Source organism: Paralichthys olivaceus, chromosome 14, assembly GCF_024713975.1.
Source record: "Paralichthys olivaceus isolate ysfri-2021 chromosome 14, ASM2471397v2, whole genome shotgun sequence".
Classification (NCBI taxonomy): domain Eukaryota; kingdom Metazoa; phylum Chordata; class Actinopteri; order Pleuronectiformes; family Paralichthyidae; genus Paralichthys; species Paralichthys olivaceus.
Genome location: NC_091106.1, coordinates 5457406 through 5475907, shown reverse-complemented (window position 1 = coordinate 5475907; position 18502 = coordinate 5457406). Strand labels below are relative to the sequence as shown.

General features: G+C 41.1%; 1 protein-coding gene across 2 annotated transcripts in view; it reads right to left on the bottom strand.

The window, feature by feature from the left end:
* The window catches only part of LOC109629471 (inositol polyphosphate-5-phosphatase A), a 145347-nt gene extending 127122 nt beyond the window's left edge, over window positions 1–18225 (bottom strand). For both annotated transcript variants that reach the window (XM_020087207.2, XM_020087200.2), the window contains exon 1: window positions 17711–18225. In XM_020087207.2, the coding sequence (XP_019942766.1) occupies window positions 17711–17788 (78 nt within the window). In that variant the 5' untranslated portion in view covers window positions 17789–18225. The remainder of the gene's footprint in view (window positions 1–17710) is intronic.
* Window positions 18226–18502: the final 277 nt, after the last annotated feature.

Below are 18502 nucleotides of genomic sequence, written 5' to 3'. Positions count from 1 at the left end.
CTGTCAATCAAAATGTCTAGCATCCCTGTGGGTACTTTGCCACAAAAGGAAGAGCATTTTTAGTTCACTCAAATCCCACTAAATACCCATTACTACATGATTTATCATCTCCTTTGCAGACTTTGTCACTGGAAGAGGAAATTTGGGTAAGGCTCAATACTTCACTGTCACACAGTTTCTCAAAACAAAGGGAAACCATGGGACCTTTTCCCGTTAAACACCCAAAAAAAATAATAGGATGTCTGAGACAAAGATATACTTGTGGCTGAGGTCTATATTTAGCGGCCAGGGGAGAGGCAGACGTGGTGGAGAAACGAGGGAGGGTCTGCATTGTTTAAGCTGTCCACAGTGGAAACTTTACTGTCGGTAGTGGAAGACCGACTGATAACCCTCTGTAAAGGCCAGGGGTGATAAGGCGGTGAGAGGGACCACACGTACACACGTGAATACACACACACAGAGCACAGTCACATACATGCTGGAAAACTGGCAGAGCCCCAGTGACAATTTCAGAAACAAAGGGTAAATCAGTGGGGAGCAGTCAACCCCCCACCCAGCTGTTCACAGCCCAGACAGGAACATGAGCGCAGTCAACAAAAGAGCTGCAGATGATTCTGCTTTTTAGCTTAGAACTGTGATCAACAACAATATTCTCTCCCTGTATATACATATTTTAAATTTTTCCATATTTTTCGCTCACTTCATTCATTCTGAAATTTAAATCGTGTTCTCCATTACCTTTAATCCAAAGAAATGTACTCCCATCGGCACAAATTACAGTTTAAATGGTACAGTAGGAAAAGCAATTATAACTAATAGAGATAAAAATGGCTGGATTCCATTTAGCTGCTTTCAGGATCCTGGTACAGTTCATGATCCCAGAATGAATATGATTTACTGGAAGACTTGAAGATCGGAATATTACAGAGTATTATTCATGTTAATAGTGACACCAGTGTAATTAATATTATGACAAGTCCAACTGTCAGCTGTGAAAGGTCTATTAGTCTATAATACTATGTATTAATACAAGGGCTATAAATGATCTATTAGTCAGCAGCTTACATATTAATGAATGGTTATAAAGTTGGAAGTTTTTAATACAAGATCAACACAAGATTTAAAATGAATTGGTGAAAAGTGAATAGTCATATCTACCACTATGTATATGTTTATATATAAGTTATGGCAGATGTTCAATATCTTTAAAGCACATAACAAATTACCAATACCACAGCAGTTTATCGAGGAATGACACTGAATGCCCCCCCTCCCCGAAACACACACACTTAAAACTCCCTCTATTTGCTTCCGAGGGGAGAAAACAACATGTGTGTTCTGGATGCAGTCCGACAGCTCAACAGCAACATCCGCAACACAAATATTTCCATGTACTGCACATGTACAGTACACGTCTAAAGTCAGTATTCCACACAATGCGTTTCTCTCAACTATGATGAATGCAAAGCTGAAATTCTTTGGAGTGCCATGTGACATATAACAGGATCTATCAAGCTATTTCAGTAGTGATGGATACCCAGCGATGAGTGTGTGTATGATGTATTGCTCTATCAGCGTACGTCTTGGCCGGTCTTAACTGCGGACCAGCGGGTGTCAGGCAGTCAAATCCTCATGTTCATTGGGAGTTTTCCATTATGGCTCGTCAAGTTGCTGAGAGAAACCAGGCGCAGCTCTGAGTGATGGAAGCTACACTTCTGATACAGGCGTGAGCGCACTTTTTAACTCTCCAACAACGTATGTTCATGACTAAATCACACGTGTTATTTATAGACGCATGAACATGCCGTAATGCCATCCAGGTGCTCTGACCCACACTTTGACTCCAGTGGGGGAGAACCAAAAGAGGACTGGAGGAAAAACACAGTCACCACCAGGCTCTTTTTAATGACTTGGCCAGACGAGCTAGGACTTTCTCAAGAAGGGGCTACGGTGGAAAAAAAACAATGGCCTTAACTGGGAAATATTCAGCCACCTACTGTATGTTGAGCTGTGACAATGAGCACACTCCATCAAAAGCTTAGGGTTAAATAAACACCCGTCCTGCTGGGACTGTGTGGAGTGTATGGGAAACAGATAAAGGGAACTGGTGAGTGTAGAGGTCTCTGCAGGGGATAAAGGGAGTGAGAGGAGAGGAGGAGTGCAACCCAGCTGGAGAGTCATTTTTCTCAGGATTCAGAAACCAGCATCGCAACACAATATATACAAAGAATCTAGACATAAGGAGAGTATTTGATGAAAGCCTGCAGCCAAACGCTTGCTATTAAAGCTGACTTAACGAAGTGTCCAAAGTGTAAGCTGTAGAACAACATGACATGACCTTTAGAGACGTGAGCACTTTCTTGTAAGCTGTGTAAATCCAAGCGCAGCCATATAATTAAAGTACGAGTGGCAGCTAGAGGACTCTAAGGATGCAAATGTGTTTGAGTTGATTCAAAATACCAGTTGGGTTTTAGGAGCAATTTCCACATGTGGCATTTCTAAAGCTAAGGTGATGGATTGGATGTGGTCTGTCTGTGGCTTCTACACAATGAATGAATGTCTAACAGCAAAGTTTACTGCTGCAAAACAAGCAGCTTTTCCTCATGTTTACTCACTGACATTGTTACGCCTCAGGTTCAATATACTGCAAACATCACACACGCAAACATCACACACACACACACACACACACAGAGATAGAGAGAAAGTTAGATGATTGATGTCACTCTCATGCCTTTATACTGAATATAAGCTTGAATCAGCAGTGTGTTAACTAAGCTTAGTATAAAGAGTGGAAACAAGTGTGTAAAAGCTGGTCTAAAACTTTCTAGTCACTTGTACAACTATTATGAATTATTATTAACAACAATACTTATTAGTAATTCATTATTATATGAATTGTTAGTGCTATCAATAATAATCAATAATTTCTTTACACTGTTATTGTTTACATTTTAGCTGATACCTGAAATTTGAATTCTAAATAAATTCTATCTCATTTGTTTTATACTAGACCAGAGGTATGAGCAATCAACTGCTTTCGTTTTATTGTTAGCCAATGGGCAGGATTTTAAACTTATTCATGCTTCTTCTGACTCTCGCTTGATTTTTAGTTAGAGGTGCAGAGTGGTATCGATTTTGTCATTCAATGTTTTAAGAAAGAGAATGAACTCACTACCCAAGGTTTTGAACTTCAATCAAGAAGTACACATCCTCCTTGAGCTAAAAGTCAGACAACAGAAATGTCACCATCCCCAGTACTGTACTGACGGTGTCCCTGACCATTTTATCGTCCAGACGTTTATCCCTCTGTTTTGTTAATTAACATTAGAACAAGTGGTAAAGTCCCTGTCCTTTTTGATTAACTCTGCTTCCCTATGAGGTCACATGAGGTGGTGCATCACTGCCTCTGGAGCAACTATCTTTATATTATCCTGCAGTGTATGATACGCCTTTATCTGCTAAACTTGTAGAGTGGACGTGTTTAAGTCTGCACAGATAAACAATATCTGTGCAGACTCTCCCTATGTTCTTGATCCAACCTCATTTCAAAGCCTGTAAAACTGCAGTCCTGTAAAACTCAGGTCAAAGTGTTGACAGCTGATCCTATTGTACAGTCACTTGGAAACAGAGAAGTGAACACAAGTGAACGGTCCAACTATGATGAACACAGATTCACAGTTTACTCATCACTGGTGTTGGCACAACAAGCAGTTATTCCCTGCTCCTCTCTGATTTGATTGTATTGCCCTCAGACAGTTTACACAGCAGTGGCCGATAATAAGACAATCAAATGTTATTGTCAAACAAAAGGTGACCACTAAAATCATTTGGACAAGACAAGGCATGATTTTGGGCGTTGGTTTAATTAAAAACAACCAAGGTCAGTACAGCACATCTACAGATCCACTGAGAAACAACACTACAATGAATATATTTCTCAACAAACCTCTGTTTAACGCGATAATATAAATTTGGAATTAAATAAAACTGAATTAAAAGCGAGGCACTGCTGAGCCAGTAATGATATGATGAAGAGTCAGTAAAATTCTATAAAAAGCTAACCCCTTCAGTAAAGACATGTGATATCTGTGACCAACACACAGTTTTATGCATCCCTCTTTAAAAAACAAAAAACCCTGCAGCTGCCTTTGATATGAAGTGCCTGGGTGTGCGGTGGGGAACAGAGCAGGGAGGACAGACTGTGTTGATGTCCTGCTCCTGTGACAGCACGGACAGGCTGCAAGCCGCGGCTCTTTTATTTGAGAAGTTTGTCTTCGGTGGACATAAAAGAACTATGAGCACTTCTGCAATCATTCGATTTGTATCTTTTGCCAGCAGACTGAGAGAAAATGCAACGGCACAGAGAAAACCACAGGCATGTGCTCATGTGAGCGTGTGACTACGACAAACACATCAAGTTTAAAACTGACGTTTTCACTTGCATGTAATGTGTTGTAATGATGAGTGTGGATCATAGATGAAAACGTAAGTGGACGGCTGTTGCTAAGCGCGCTCTTCAAAAACATACACACACTTTGGGTTTACAAAAAGAACATGAGCCAAATCCCTTTGATAAACAGCACTGACACACGCTTAAATAGTGCACATAAACTCGGCAGAGATTGCAAGGTATAAATACCTACACCTTCATGACCCACTGTTAAAAAGATAAATAACATTCACCTCCTTCTGCAAACAATACAACAACCTGAACTTCAAGATTATACTCAAGTCAACTATAAAGGTGTTCTTGAGAGAAAAAAAACAAGCTCTGGTTTTGTTCTTACCAAGTACCTAACGTCCTAGTCGTAACAAAGCCCACATAAACATCCTCGACCAGAGAGCCTCCATGCAAAGTACCTATATCAAATGAAATGAAAGTTCAACAAGAGGTTCCACTCAAGTCATACTGTGCTGATTTCATGTGATATCATGTTTTTGGATTGTAAAAAGAAAAAAACAACAGTTCAATCAAATTGCACTAAATAAAATTTTAAAAAAGTCCAAATATGACCCTGCAATGCAGAATCTTTGCAATGTGAAATAAAGTGAAGAAGGTTTCCTGCATTCACACCTTTGTCTGGATACATGCCATAATGTAGTGGTTTGTTCTTTGCCCCAAGTCTCATTCTTCCACCAAGTATTGTGGAAATATGTTTAGTAGTTTTTGTGCAAACCTGAAACACAAACAAACCAACCGCCCAATGGACTGAGGTGAAAATGTAACCTTCTTGGTGGAGGTAAAAAGTTTTACAAGGTCAATACAAACAAATACCAAAATGAAAAACACATTTTCTTAGTTAGCAAATAGTTTAAAGATTTTAAGTTATCTGACTTTGAAACTGAAATTCAGAGCATCTTTAATGGGGCAGCAGTAGATATCATCTCCAAACGTCAACAGATTTAAAAAGCAATGTCTGTCTGTCTGTCTGTCTGTTAAGACAGATACAACAGCAGTGTAGTGTTATCGTTATGATTTAGGTGAACTGAAACCATGATGTTAATCTTGTAATGCACGCTGAGGACAGTGTGATGAAACTATGTTACAGCAGAAGGACATTATAATATCTTGTATATGGCCTCTAAAAGGCATACAATAAGAACCAGCTAATTCCTCTCTGTTTCTTACTTTCTCGTCTCAACACACCTCACACCTAATACCTAAAACCCAAAGCATGAATGACTGAGCAGCCGGGCAAGTCTGGACATGGAGGTGTGCTTTCTGGCTGGAGACAGACGCATGGAAACTCCCTTCAGGTAACTCCTCTATGCATGTCACAATTATTTTCATTATTGATTAGTCTGCAGATTACTGTTGACTGATCGATACATTTATTGATTCATTAAAAACAGTCAAAGAATAATAATAAAGCCCCACACCCGGAGCTAATACACTTTGTTTAGTCCAACTGCGAGTTCAGAACCAAAACGACAGTCAGTTTACTATCATGTATGGTGAAGAGAAAACATCAATACATTAGAGATTGAGAAAGAGATTAATTGTCATAAAAACTCAAAAGGTGTTTAGTTTGTCCAGTCTGGACTAATGTAAAAAACATGGCGACCTCCATAGAGAGGACCCCCTTGATGTAAATATAAAGTATTTAAATATAAAGGGTCTTTTCTGGGGTAAAGAAAACTACAATTCATACAATTTAGATGGAATGAACTAGTGAAAACATCATGAGGATTATTCTACATTGATTTTTTGAGAATAGTTCCCTTTCACCTAAATCTTACACACTGGAGCTTTAAAAAAATCTTTTGCTTGTGACTTTTGTGAACTTTCAGGGCCAGAACCCTGGGGTTGCGTATCGTTTGGGTTTTTTTGGAAACTGCTGCTAAATTGATACTTCTAAAACAACCTGTCCCTTAAAAGGATCAAAACTATTATTACTATTATTATTACTATTTCCTCTTTAAAAAACAACGGCAGGCAAAGATAAGAATTGCTTTTTTTGTCAAGGGAAGCAGGGAAACTATTTCAGTACATAACTCAGGCACCAAAATCAGGCACCAAAACTGGTGCCTGATTTGCCTGGTATATTTCAGTGTACAACCCTATTGAGCCCCCACTGTTTTCTCTTCAGGGAACTTATAAATGAGTCCTTGACCTAATCAGCGAGTTGGGTGTGGACGTGTCTGTCGGCACACCCACTCTTATCGAACCTTGTACCTATGTCTCAATTGACTGTCTCAACAGTTTGAAATGTAAATAAAGCTCTTTTCCATTAAATGTTGCCCTGTTTCCTTTATATGGACACTAATGTAATGAAAATCAAATGAGTTTCCATGAACACAAAATGCTTAATTGAGGCAAAGTTAAATTGTGTTGTCGTCAGTGAGTTTGCTTTTCACAGTTGTAAATAGAACATTCAGTCCTAATTCCAATCTAAAAAAGTCCAGTCTCCAACATCATTACAGCAAATGCTCTTAGATAAAGTCTCTGGCAGAGTTTGGTGTCCAACAAGCAACTTCCATCTGACCACATTCTGACAGACACAAAGTCATACTGGCAAGTTTTGTGGCAAGTGAGCTAATACCTGAGAGGCTAAAACATTGTTTAGTGGACAGTTTGTGAAGGAGCCTTGTTACTGCTGCGGAGCTGCTAAATCTAAAATTGTTGGATTGTGAATTACTGATGTGACACAAGATACTGAAAAAACATTGAAGGACACCGCAAGTAATTTCCAGTTTATCTCTGTGGCCAGTGATGGAACAATAAATAAGGATCAACTTGCCATTTATATGAGTGGTACCCCTGCTGAGTTTAGTACCAGGAAAATATTCCTGGCTTTATTCATTCATGTAAGAACACAAGGAATGTTTTTATACCTGAAAGCAAAATTATTTGAAGTTGCTTTTCATCCATAGATATACTTTTATTTCAACCAGGACCATTCCATCTTATAAAAGCTAGGAAGAGTCCATTACGTGCTTTCAAGGCTGGTAATTCATTTGAATGTGGATGTGCTATATGAAGGGAGGACATTCAATTAATTTGCAACCAATACATGGAAATGTTAGTCTGAGAAGTTACATGGCAGATTGGCTCTACGGTTGATGATATAGTTGGGATCTTATTCTGCTGGGACAATTCTGTGTTGATTAATCCACTGGAAACATTCAATGTAAAATGAACCTTGTGAATGAGAAAAGTATTTATTCTATATAAATAATTGAAATAAACAAATCTATTACAAATGATGAAGGTATAACATTGTGAATTATCCCACTTCCTTACCTGGGTGCAACAGCGCCAGGTCGACCCACTGTAAAGTCCCTGCTATCATATACTCCAGAGTGTTGAATTGTACATCTGCCTGTGGATTCAGTATATGTTGGTGAATGTGTCATTTCCCCTGACGGACCCCCCACGAGAAGAAACTTCCCTGTCTAGATCAGTGAGTGACTGCTTAGTTTGCCTGATAAGCTCAACAGTTCAGACCAGCTGGAGCGACAGACTATTCTCCACAACAGCAACGTGATCATCTCTACACCTCTACTGGTTTTGGGCCTGAACACACTCTTCTCCACTCTTCTCCTGAGATGGGCAGCTGTGGCTGAGGGGAGTAAAGCAGTTGTCCTCCAACCAGGTCAGCGGCTCAAATCCCATGCCCAAGTTTCCTCGGGCGAGATGCTGTGTAACCCCCCCCAAAAATAATGGCCCCTCATAGATGCTGAATGCACTAATTGTAATTCAAGGATACAGTGACGTTCCTGAGTATACAGAGTGTATCTGCTCTAATTTTGACATAATGATGTTCTTTTGATAATGTGACGTACCTTCATGCATACTGGATCACAGACAGAAAACTATAGGCAACCTCAGTACTGTGATTTGTTTATGAGGCATCATATTTAAATTTTTGGATACGAATCTCAATACTGATATAAGGGAGTACACAATTTCCAATACCAAAATATCAACCAATATATACTACATATTAACATTACACTTGAAAAATGGCAGTGATTCCTATGATATAATTATCAAACATTTATGACAAAAAAACAGAACTGAAGCTTGATATTTAAAAATGTAACCATAAACCTTATGATAAACTGCTATAAATAAAAAGACAACACAAATGCAACTAAATGTATAGCACATGAATTAAGAAAAAAAACTATATTCACATCTTTTAAGCATTGTTAATTCTATAATATAGAAGTTTTCATATTGGCAAACCTAAACTCCAATACTGATATGTCTGTGAAAGGCTCATATCTGCTAATTTGTAACTGCCAACTGATAAATCGGTCGTGCTCTACTTTTAATTTCCTCCTGGTTTCTCCGCTCTGGACCTGGCATCCTGTTCTCAGGATTGTACATCTCTTCATTTGATAAGAAGTAACTGATGAGCGGAACAGTTTAATTAGAAGAGGCACGCTCTGTTGCATGTCTTTTTGGTTTACCTAACTAATGCAATCTGAGACAGTTGACAAAAATACCACGATGTTTATCTTCATTACATTAATGGGGCGGACAAAAAAAACATTTTATATAAAACTGGAGAAGCTAATGTGCTATGATAGCCTCACATTAACTTATTATTGTATGATTATTTGTGGAAGCGACCTCGTTGCACTGTAACTGTAACAAGTGGGTAAGTCAGCCACACATTCCGCCCTGACAGCCAGTGGCTGCGTAAACAAAACCCAGATCTTTGAGTGATGCAGACGACAACACTCACCTTGCAAAACAGGAAAAAATATTATCCTGGAGGGCCCTCAACTTTCACCCCTGGCGACAGGCGACAATGTTTGTCGGAGGCCAGACTATGCAGAGTAGAGACTACAGCTACAGGGCTTTCCTTAAAGATTTCCTCATTCATCATTAAAAGGATATTATTACACATGTCAAGCCACCTGAAATATGCCTAGATATGTTCTTTAATTATTGGTTACACACATTGCCAATCCACAACAAACACAAGGTTTACAGCGAGAATTCTGCATTGAATTTAACAACCGAATGAGAATCCATGTCGGAATGTACAAAATATATATTGATAACGATTTTAGGACACTGCAAATACCACCAGATACTGTTAGTTGATTACATGGATATTACATGTTAACCGGGTGTATAATTGCCTCTGTAGGAGGCTACATGCTGAATGTTGTACGAGTCAACTTCCAGCTCTTTCCAACATCTTTTCCTTTTGAATTTCCAATTCCGTGTTATGACAGGATGGAGGAGGGCAGAGCGGGGAGAGCACCAAAATAGCATCATCTGATCTTTCTTTCATAAACTTTTCCACTCCTGCAGCAACGCACTGGGACAGACTTTGGCAGAGGAAGAAACACAAAATCAAGCTGTCAGATGGAGTATTTGGTCGCAGCCTCTGCTGCTAAAACTCCCCATAAAACCTGAGCTAAAACACAAGGAGGTGGACACACGGTAAGGATGTGGCATTAAGAATTAAACCAAGCTCACATTGTGTGCTTCCTGTTTCAGCCTCTTATCAACACAGCATCAGTTGTTAGATCACACATTTGCACTACTACTGTCAACTTACATTATTCAGTTGGGTTTTCACTACGATCCACCATGTGACTAAATGCTAAATATAGTTTCCAGGGTCTATGCTGCCTGCAGTAACAGCAGGGAAAGTATGGTAACGACAAAGACCTCTTAAACATTTTACCACCACACGAACACATGTTGCATGATAATCAATGATGACAAAATACCTGGAAGCAGTGTGTGCACAGCTTCCAGGTTTGAGGAAACACTCCTATTTTTTCCTGCTCCGTTCTATCTTTAGAGTTGTAAATATGCCCACTCAGTGGGGTACGGGCTGCGACAGCCGGAGCTAATGAGAAGTCTGTGGACTGGAGAGGGAGAAACACAGGGAGAGAGGGAAATGATGCAAAAATAACCGAAAAAGTGCTGGAAATTGGGTCCAAAGTGTTTTTCTTTCACACCTGAAGAAAATTTAGGCCAAAGGTGACACCTAGGTAAAGCATTCAAGAGTATAAATACAGCTGCACAAAAATCACATATTTCTGTTTACAGCACATCGACACCAGCATTGGCCGTAATCATCGAGAGCTAGATAATCTCTGTCGTATTTTCAAGATGACATCTTCGTCTGTGTCTGGCACCTCTTTCTCATCCAACTTGTGTCCCTCGAGTGTCAACAACACGTCCACCACAAGCTTACTGGGAATCTTCTGGAAATGTTCCTGCTGTATTATCTCACTCTGACATTTTACAAGGGGGCTGACAGGAAAAGTTCTGCAAAAACTTAAATCCATAGAAGACGGGCTTTTATTCGAGCAATTCCTGTGTACACCTGCACATGCATGCCCAGCATTTTCAGGTTTGTTGGAATTGGGCTGTTTATGATTCTCGAACCAAAACCAAAATCAAAGACCAGACGTGCAGGGTTTAGGTTTGCAATACTCAGGACAGAACGGAGGATCGACGCCTCATCAGCCAAGAGGAAATCATCTGGTCAATGGTTTATTTGCTATGTAGTATGCCCGACCAACTGACCAACTTGACTATTTTGTATCTGTTTTTCATTGTTTAAACTGGATTGAACTTAACTGTGTTGGGCTAGTGAGGGGGACTGAACCGGACTTTGTAAATATACGGATTGAACTCTGGACATTTGGAGTGGGAGACACACACCACCATCTCTTTCCTATTCTTTGGATATTTTTGTTTAAGTAGTTTTATGTGAAGTCAAGCTCAACATGTTCTTTAGTGTTGTCCTATTTCCTGTCCCAAATGTTGGTGTTTTAATAAAACCCAGAAAACTTGGCAGACAAGATGTGTAAGTAATCATAAACTGAGTGGTTGTAATCAAATGAAAACCACAACAAGTGACCAGTGTTTACTGCATCCCAGGAGACCACAGGAACCATCGTCAGGGTAACATGGACAGGGGAGAGAAAGCAGAGCAACACATTAGCTCACATCCCTAACTATAAAAGTGAGCTGGATAGTTGGCATCTTTTTGTTTGATTATAATCATTTGGCTTAAGACCAAGTTCTCTGGTAATGATCGCTCAATTACTGTCAATGACTCAGGTCCAGTTCTTGCCAAAGATCACATAACAGACAAGGGCACTCCTGTCACACCTAACAGTTTGTTTTCTCTGAACCGAGCCAAAGTGGAAAGGTTTTGTGTTGATTTTTATGTGGGTTTAAACTGCGAGCGACCGAAGGCAGAACTGACAGATGGTAGAGGTTCAAGATGGTGGTGATGTTGAATCTACTTAGTTCAGGTCCCTGCAACTTAAGTGAAGCATGATGGATATATTTGCATAGGTTTGACTGCAATGTACATAAAAACTAGGCGTAGCCTGCTGTAACTGGTACAGTAGACTACATGAATAGGTAAACCATCATCCTTTGACTCAAAACAAAACCTGTGCCTGTGGCATCACATTGAGGTTATCAGTGACACATGAAACCAGCAGGCACACTGTCCATCTGTTAAAACAAGCCAGTACTGAAAGGACAACACTCTCTCAACATGTCTGACGTGAACATGCACAGGAGTTTCCAGCCCGTCAACTGGGATTGTCGGCCCGAGTCATCATCCGCTGCCTCTTCAATTCCAGGTACTATATGCATATGTATGACACACTCCATACCAGCGCTACTGCTTCCCATCAGAGCCACACATCGGGTACTGAGGGTAAATATCCTGTGTGTTATATTAAGGGGGGAGGAGAGTTATATAGGAGAAGGCCTATCTGGGTAGATAAAATCCCATTGATTGACCTGAAATTATCTTTTCAAACCAGTTTTTGTGCCACATACTTGTTCGAGTTGTAAACCACAGTAACTAAATGAGTACTAGAGGCGTGTAAGTAGCAACATTGCAAGGTTAGCCTGCATGTGAGGCATTTATGGGACAACGGTAAATTGTATCGTCTACTGATAAATCTGCAAGTGAGACATTTAGTGGATATCTGTAAATTGTAGCCACATTCTCTCCTCTCTGCTTCCACATCAGTCTCTCACACACCGCACCACCCACCAGCAAAATGAAACCACAAATAAATTCTCTACCTTTGAGAAACGCTGCAGATAAGAACAATGGAGCTGTGGTGCACTTGACTCACATACCATTTTCCACCTCTGTTTCTGCACTGTATGTTCAGACTCTGTGTAGGCACACTTTTTTCAGCACAGAACATTGATCAGTTAAGGGAGTTTGAATCTTATCAATCCCTTCCCTTAATATGGATCAGGACCCATAGGTGACTATACAATGTCAGGTTGGGAACAGATTGTCTAACAAATCCTGGAGAGTGGAGATACTGTATAATGTCTCTTATAGCAGGCTCATCATCCAACATGAGGACACAAATGAATAGAAACAACCACATTAGAACCAGAAAAGACCTGTTTCTATCATAGTGTGTGATTCACATGTATGAGACTGTCCCACAGTCAACACAGAGCTGCTCATTGTGGAAACCTTTGGGTTTCTCTAGAAATTATAAGGTCTTGACCTTAATACATTACAATTTGCCGCTTAAACTTGAAGTGAACCTTTTATTTCTATTCATCCATTTTAAGCCATGGATTTTGTAAAGCACTTTGTAACCTTGTTTAGATAAGTGCTATACAAATAAAGTTTTTAATATTATTATATCTGAGTGGCCGCTTGCTGCTGTTTAATCAGGTTAGCCCTAAAAACTTTGCTTATTGCAACAGTAAAGAAGCAAATACACAATCTAGCTGACAGCTGGAGGGTGGGGTGGTGAGGTGGGGGTGTGCGTCAGACTCATAAACAAAAGCAAATAACTAATCTTAACTCTGGAAGGTCGCTTTAAACACAGGAGGAACTATTGTTTGCCGTCATAATTAGATTCAGTGAGGATGGCTCAGAGCCCCAACAATGGAAAAAGCCTTGAGCTTGAGGAGGATTGTTAATCTTGTGCTTTAAACAAGAACTTGACAAGTGGAGACATGAGAAAATTCAAATGTCCTAAATGACAAAACGAAGCTGACAGAGACAGAATACCTGTGTAGGTGTACAGGCCACATGAGTGCATCACACAAACTGCTGTTTCTTCCAATATGAATTAGTTACAGCTGGAAAGAAAACCAGATAGGTTTAGTGTTTAAAATAATAAAGGAACATGTGGATATTAAAAGGTAAGACAGCACAACACTACGTTAATGTTTATATAACAAAAATAGTGTCGGGCAGAATGATTCAAACTGTTGCAACTTTAGCTACTGAGAACAGTTATCTATTTCATCGCTTTACACATAGAGATCATCACTTTAACAGCAAGGATTCTTTAAATAAAGATTGATGAGATGCTAGTAATGACATCTCAACAATGACTCACAAACCAACAAACTCACTTTCTGGAAATCTTGATGACATTATAATTTAACTTGGGAAAATATTTTACCAATTTTAATATATAGGTTAGTTTTGCAATTCAACTTTAACTGCTATAATCGCTCATAATGCTGTTATTTTTTGTACTTGTTAAGATAAATATAGAGCTGGGAAAGTGCTATGAAAAGAAATGAAACCATATCTCCCTTCATTAAATCCGAGACACATTACATTGATTCCTCATGTGACAAAATCAGCATTAAAATGTCATGAATATCTGTAAAAGTGCGGCTCAAAAGTGTGATGAACTGACAGGGAATTACCCAGTATAATGCATCTCCTGTATGGAATTTCAGCAGTTTCTACATGCTGGACACATCTCATGTTCTAATACAGGAAGTGAGATCATGTGAAGCTGTTTTCAGGCAATGTCCACAGAATTGGGTCCAGACTTTCTCTGGAGTTTGCCTTTCGTACATAAACAACGCAGCAGGAGATTCTCCACTCAGACGTGTTCAACACTGAAATGTTCAGTGGGTTCAGGTGAGGGGTGGAGCATCAGGTGCAGACTCTACGTATAAATTCTGCTGCGGAGATTGTGTGTTTTTGTTTGGAGTACTTCAAAACCAGCATCTGGCCTTATCACCGTTATCATCACAAACTCTCTGGACATCTTTGTCCGTCTCTTACACGTGTAGCTCAGCTATTTCCTCCTGAGAAATTTGTTTTCATGTTGGGCGGGGTTTGTTTTGTTTTTTCATTTTTGCTTCTTTCGTGTGTTGAAATGTCATCAACACCCCCGCTGCGGTGAATCCTGCAGAGGATCTCCTGCTGTGTTTTCACATCTGCTCCCTTCTGACTTTCTGTGGACTCTTTACGAAGGGGTCGAATGGAGAATCTCTGCAGAAAGTCCAGAGGCTCGCGCTCAGACGTTTGTGTTTACACATCCAGCCCCTCCAGAGAATGTCCAGAGGTTCTCCAGAGTTTGGTGCAGGTCTGAAAGCTGCTTAACTTAGCTCAACAGCATGCTGTGCTGCGGCAGTTGTTAATTACGGTAACGGTCAATGCTAAACTGCAGAGCATCAGTGTCAACGATAAAGCTGATTTAGTGGTGTCAGTTATATGGCAGCATTTATACTAACGGGGGCTTCAGCAGGTTTCAACAAGATAATACAAATGTAAGACTTTTTAAAAGCTTTAAAAGATCACAATGAATAAAATTAAGACTTAAGCGATGAGAATTTGTTTTTTGTTTTTTTTTTAAACAATGAAATTTAACACCAATGTCAAATACTATATATCAGAGTCCTACAGTTACTTTCTTCCAATAATATAAGAGGAGGTGAAGCAGCCGACGCATGAAATGCCGCTTTATCGTACAAGCTACTGACAGAGACGGAATGTATCCACAGATCAAGTAAAGGTGTAACAGCAAAGCACTTTATAGTGAATTGACCTCAGGCGTGTTTTACTATTCACAAATTCAAGTTTTCATTTGTAAACTAATGAATATGCTATTTGGGCATTCAAAAGTGTGCAGCCATGTCATTTGAGTTGGAGGAAGGAAAGTTCAATTTTCCTTCTCAGAATGAAACGATGAGGTGATGTGGAAATATACCTCCAACATTTGAGCTCCTGCTGCGTATCGTGTTGTGTTTTACAGGATCTGGGTCAAGCCATGCGCTGCCAAAACACGATCGTCTCATGGACAGCAGACCTAATTGTGGAATCTGCATTAACAGCAGTACAAAAAGACTTCATTCATCTCATGCATGTATCACAAGGGCTGACGACACTCTGCCGACTAAAGATAGCGTCAAATATGACCAACACACCCACTCAGGGATGGAAACATGCTCTTGTGTGCATTTTGGCTCAGGCTGGTAGAAGTCTGGTGGAGGAAAGAAAAAAAGCTCCACAGAACACCCATAGTGTGGCGCTTGTAAGAAGGAGGCTATTTATAGGCTTACTCCAGCATGGGAGACTGCCTCCCTCATGTTTAGATCCGCACTTCACACGGGTGAGAGGAGGGAGGAAGAGGGGGGAACTCTCTATTGACACAACACTGAAACTGACACAAAGTGTTTGAGCCTGAATCATTTCATTGGAACAGTTGCACTTTCCACTATAATTTAGTGCCGCTAGGTGCCAATCGGCAGTACATGATAACAGCCACAGATACCATGCACCAGCCGTCACAGAAACTCCTCGAGAGGTTTGGCACACCTATTTTTACACCCGAGCATTATGTGTTTGCTTTCTTCAGCCGCGCAAGTGAACCGTTTTATCTGGAGTTAATATGTGAATGCTGCCTGTTCTCATGATGATGTTATTTAAGCGACAATCTCAACTGGTACAAGTGTTGGTACCTCCATCATTATTGTCTGTCACTGTCTGTTAGCAGGATTATGCAAAACCTAGTCAACCACTCATCATAAAATTTTGTTAAAGGGTGAGAGATGACCCAAGGAAAGATTTACTGTGGATCGACTTTATAGGCGGAGAAAGTCTACAGAAAGTCCAGAGGCTCTCCCTCTGACATCTGCGTTCATGCATACACGCCCTCCGGAGAAACTGCAGAGAATCTTCCAGTTCCGTGTATGTCTGAAAGCAGCTTATGAGCAATTTGGTGCAGATCCAAATAAAAATCTGTACCTGGTGAACTTAAACGTGGATTCATAAGGTGACTGTTCAGCTTTGGTGGACGTTTGCACTCTAGTTACCTCAACCACAACTTAAAATACAGAAAAAACTACAGAACAGATTCTCATGAAGATTGGTGTACGGTGTATGGTTGGGGTATGGGCCAAGGAAGATTAATCTCACTTTCTCCTACATTGTGAGATTTTCCACATTTTTGTGAATGTCTCAAAAACAATGCAGAGATCTTAATGGGAAAAAAATCAGATATACGTAAACCAAAATTAGCAGGAATATGCAGGGTGAACCTGCTTAAACAAAGGCGACTAACTCCTTTACAAGTGCAAGTAGAGGAGTTTGCCTGTCACGATGTGTCATGTTCTTCATCACGAACGCACTGAAAGCTGAGGTGTTCGGAGTCACGTTTTCCATCACTGACGGCCGGAGCCGAGTAATACCTGTGTCTAGGCTCATTTGACTGAGGAATGACTGCAGATTGAATCCATTCCCATTGCAGACAAAAGCCAGATATTAGCAGGTTTTTGTGGGGTTTTTTGACCAGTGGAAAAGGGGCTTTAGAAGACATCTGTGAGTGTGTGCAATTTGGTGCGGCTTGATTTGAATCCTTGGTGGTTGTATGCACTCTACATTGTTAGGAAATACTCCTGTTTTTTTTTAAACATACAGCAGGGAAGACCTGACCTGAATGAAAGAAAAACAGCGATCACACTGTAATCTGAATTTCATCACAGCTGTAAACAAACACATTGTTTTTGCTTATTACCACAAGGTGAGCAAACCATCAATAACCTTAAACTCTTCCCCCAGCTCAGGTTTTAGCTGCCTGGATGCACACACAGCCTGAAAGGGTGGGTGTTGCTCTGCAGGGGTGAAACTGCTGCTGCATCTGTGTTTACCTCCAGCTCCAGGTTGGATAATAAGCATTTAAAGGGGCAACATGACTGTGATCGGCATCTTTACACTGTCATTCAAACACAGGAGGGCTGGAGCCATGAGAGGAAATGTGGGTCAGTGCATGTGCACAACACACAACACGGACACACCATGTGTCTTATGGTTGGGAGAGGGCCCATGTGTGCGACGCGTGAGAGTGGAGGTGTTTAGGTTAGACTGCACACGCGCACACACACGCACTCACACAGTCGTGACCAGCTGAGACTGTTTACGTTACTTTCATAACCTGACAACCAGACACAGTGTTGAGTGCACAAACTCACATCCTCGAACAGGGATCCAACGTTGGCTGTCACCAGCAGTATTCCCGTGCCCTGCGCTGCTGTCAGCTTCCCTGCCATGGCTCTCTCTCGCCGGCGGCTCTGGGACTCGTGCGGCGGACTTAGTAGGTGAAGAGACAACAAGAATCGAAACACAACAAAACAACAAGAAAAAAAAAAAAAAAACCCCGAGCAGAGGCAGGAGCGAGTGTCTCAGGAAAAGCTGCTCACAGCGGTGTGAACGTGGGACTGGAGCCGGGGTAGATGCGGCTCGGCTGGAGCATATTTTTTTTTCTCAGCGGTGCATGTACCGGGAGGAGCTGAGCGGCGGAGGGTCCGTCGGCGGCGGGGTGCGTGCTGCTGCGGCTGCTGCTGCTGCTGCTGCGGCTGCTCGGGCTACTTTTTCCCGTGGAGCGCCATCGTGAAAGTTTCCGTGTTAATCCACAGCGTGTGGGCTCCGTGGATCCTCTCGGTGTGGAAGCGTCGCTCCTGCTGCAGGACGCTGTCAGCTCCACTGTGGGGCCACCGCTCTGACGTCAGCGCGCCAATGGAAACACGGGGCTGTCTTAAAGGGCCAGCGCACCGTAAACACAGCGGGCTCTCCCTCCCGAGCCGAGGCGTCCATTATCGGACAGGACCGGGGCTGCCCCTCTGTGAGTGGGTCTCCTTCAGCGGTCACTGTTACTACTGCCTCCACCGTGTCGGATGTTTTCACCCGTGTCTGTGTGTGTGTGTGGGTTTATTTGTAACAGGATCATCCAAGAGTTATCACACCGATCGCCACCAGACTAGAAA